The sequence below is a fragment of the Cyprinodon variegatus genome, unplaced genomic scaffold (genome assembly GCF_000732505.1).
Source record: "Cyprinodon variegatus isolate N-32 unplaced genomic scaffold, C_variegatus-1.0 Scaffold1348, whole genome shotgun sequence".
NCBI lineage: Eukaryota > Metazoa > Chordata > Actinopteri > Cyprinodontiformes > Cyprinodontidae > Cyprinodon > Cyprinodon variegatus.
Genome location: NW_015151801.1, coordinates 164,200 through 166,864, shown reverse-complemented (window position 1 = coordinate 166,864; position 2,665 = coordinate 164,200). Strand labels below are relative to the sequence as shown.

The following is a 2,665-nucleotide window of genomic DNA, read 5'->3' as shown; positions in this document are numbered from 1 at the left end:
TATTCACATTAAATACAGCTTTTAACCCCCTTATTTCTTCACTACAGTTTTACTGCTTTCATAGATATTCAAATAAGATGAAAAAAGGACACAGTAATCAGTTTTGGACCTACATTTTAGCATTTAAATGTGAAATAATGTGGTTAATCATGGGTTCCTCTTTTTTTTTGTGCAGGTTTCACATGGCAGCAGACCACGGAGCTCTCACCTGTTCACACCTGCAGAGCTATGACCCAGACCGAGCACTTACCGACTACATCTCCAGGCTGGAGGCTCTGCAGAGGAGGCTGGGCAGTGTGACATCAGGTAATACACCGCTCCAGTAACATCAACTTTATTTAAAGGAAACATGTTTAAAATCTGAATCACAATGCACTGAAGATCTTTGGTATCATATAAAGTTTAGGTTTTTGAAGGTTTCCTTGTATTACAGCTTTTTTTTTTTTTTGCTTCTTTACTGGAGTAGACTACTAAAAGGAAAACTGCTTTAATTCGTTTAAAAGAACTGTGTGAAAATGTTTGTATTTATTATATTTGGCTCCTCTTGGTAGTAATTTGATCATTACTACCAAGTAATGGTAGTAATTATTCATTACTTGGTAGTAATGAATAACTATTCATTCGAAGAGCCCCCTACTCTTTTTTTTTAATCTTACTTGACCAGTTTTAGTTTTCCCATGTCTGACTTCCCATCAGGTGTTTCACAACTGGTGAAGTTAACTGATGAATCAAGCTCTTACTGAATCAGGTCGTGAGGATCATTTCAAATCTACAAAGGCAAAAAAAATCAAGTCCTTTTGCTCATTTTTCTAAAAGAAATAGAGGGGTATTCCAGCTAAAACTGGCATAGTTGTGTTTGCTGATGAAGATTCTCAGTCATCCAGGTCCTACTCATTCTGTAAAAATTCAAAAAATATCCACTGGACTCCTCAGAGAGGTGGCGAAACGTCTTCAAATCCTGGAAACCAAGTCCAGTGGATATTTTTTGAATTTTTACAGAATGACATAGTTATGTTTGTCATATATGTCCCTGCATTTATTTATATATATATATATATATATATATATATATATATATATATATATATATATATATATATATATATATATCGAAGTTAGTGCATCAGTTTGCTTCTGGTAAAATTGTATTTTAGGGAGCCTGTGAATGCACAAATCTCACAACAAATTTATAAAAATGACATACTGTGCACTCGTGTTTTTTTTTTTTTTTTTTAAACAATTTAAGCCGTAGGGTGGTTATTTATGCCACCTTAGCAAATTTCTAATAAACCATTAAAAGGCCTGAATAACGAGTTTGTACCTATGAGTGCCTTTAAAACTTCTGAGCAGATAAATCTTGTCCTTTTGTTACCTGAACCTATTTTCTGTGTCTGGTGCCTCCCTCAGGTGCTTCTTCATACACTCAAATGCACTTTGGCTTAAGAAGATAGACGCTGACACACGACTTTGGCTTGAAGAAACTCAGTTGCCTTTTCTTGTGCAGAGCGCTATGCTGTTTCTTTTTTTTTTTAAATCATCCCGCTGTGGACTGTCTCTCTCCACGTGGACCAAAACTCATTTTTCTATTGGCGTACGACGTGTTGTATCCAGGCTTTGTGTCGCCAGCACTTGAAACACAGCGATGTTTGTAATTTAATCTGCCTCTTTGTTGTGGATGATCTTCAATCGTGTATATTTGTCTGATGCTAATTTAAAGACGTTTTGTGATTAATTTATGTTTGTTGTTGCGTGGGTGGACAGTTGTGTTGAGAATGTTTGACGGGTGAGGGGGAGTTTTTTTTTTTTTTGTTAAGGAGGCTGCTACTGGATGTTCTTCACTACACTGTGTTTTGTTTAGACCGGGCAGACTAAAAGGAGACATTTGTAGAGAACGTATTTTTGTAAAGCGTAGGAGTTTTGAATTTTTGGGGTATTTTGTCTAAAACTGAAATAAAGAGGACTACATTATATCAAAGCTGTTTGCATTGTTTTGTTTCTGTTATAATTATGTTTTCTGATCATTTTGAAGACAATTAAAGTTATCAGTGTGCTAAAGACCTTTCTATGTAGAAACTTAAATGTTTCTTAGGTGAAGTTCAAGGTTCAACATGATACATGCAGCATTTACTGCATCCTTCTGTAAGATATCTGTTTTGCTTTTATTTTGCAATTAGATGTTTCAGAATATTGAAGTCATTCAAATATAAAAGACAGCCTAAGGAAATACAAGAGAAATACTATTTTCACATGATGACGATGAGGATTTTATGAAGTGAAAATCTTTCCACACCAGCCTGCCCTAAGAGAAAGCGTATAGTTCCCTTAAACCCAAAAAATGTTTCTTTCTGGAACCATTTAGCCTACTTCATCCTGTCAGACAGGTTCCTGTGAAGTGATTAATAATTCTTCAGATTTTGCTGTAATATGACTAAACCATTATGTTTTCAAACGGGAACAGTTTAGTTTGGATTGCTCTTTTTCCTAAAAAGATTAAAGATTAAAGGTACCGGGAGTCCTTTTCTAAAAACATTAGTTTCTCAAAAAATCAACTAAATATAAGTTAAGTTGAAATAGTATACAAGTTCAAATATTCCCACCATAGAAACCAGTGGCGGGCGGTGCATCTGGTACCTAATCCTTCAGTGGGCACCCTTCAACTTTTACT

The 2,665-nt window shown here is 35.1% G+C and overlaps 1 protein-coding gene across 1 annotated transcript in view; it reads left to right on the top strand.

Annotated features, from left to right (window-relative positions):
* The window catches only part of LOC107102955 (A-kinase anchor protein 9-like), a 13,619-nt gene extending 11,660 nt beyond the window's left edge, over positions 1-1,959 (top strand). The window contains exons 18-19 of the mRNA XM_015402433.1: positions 176-306; positions 1,408-1,959. Coding sequence (XP_015257919.1) covers positions 176-306; positions 1,408-1,451 — 175 coding nt within the window. The 3' untranslated portion in view covers positions 1,452-1,959. The remainder of the gene's footprint in view (positions 1-175; positions 307-1,407) is intronic.
* The last annotated feature ends 706 nt before the right edge of the window (positions 1,960-2,665 follow it).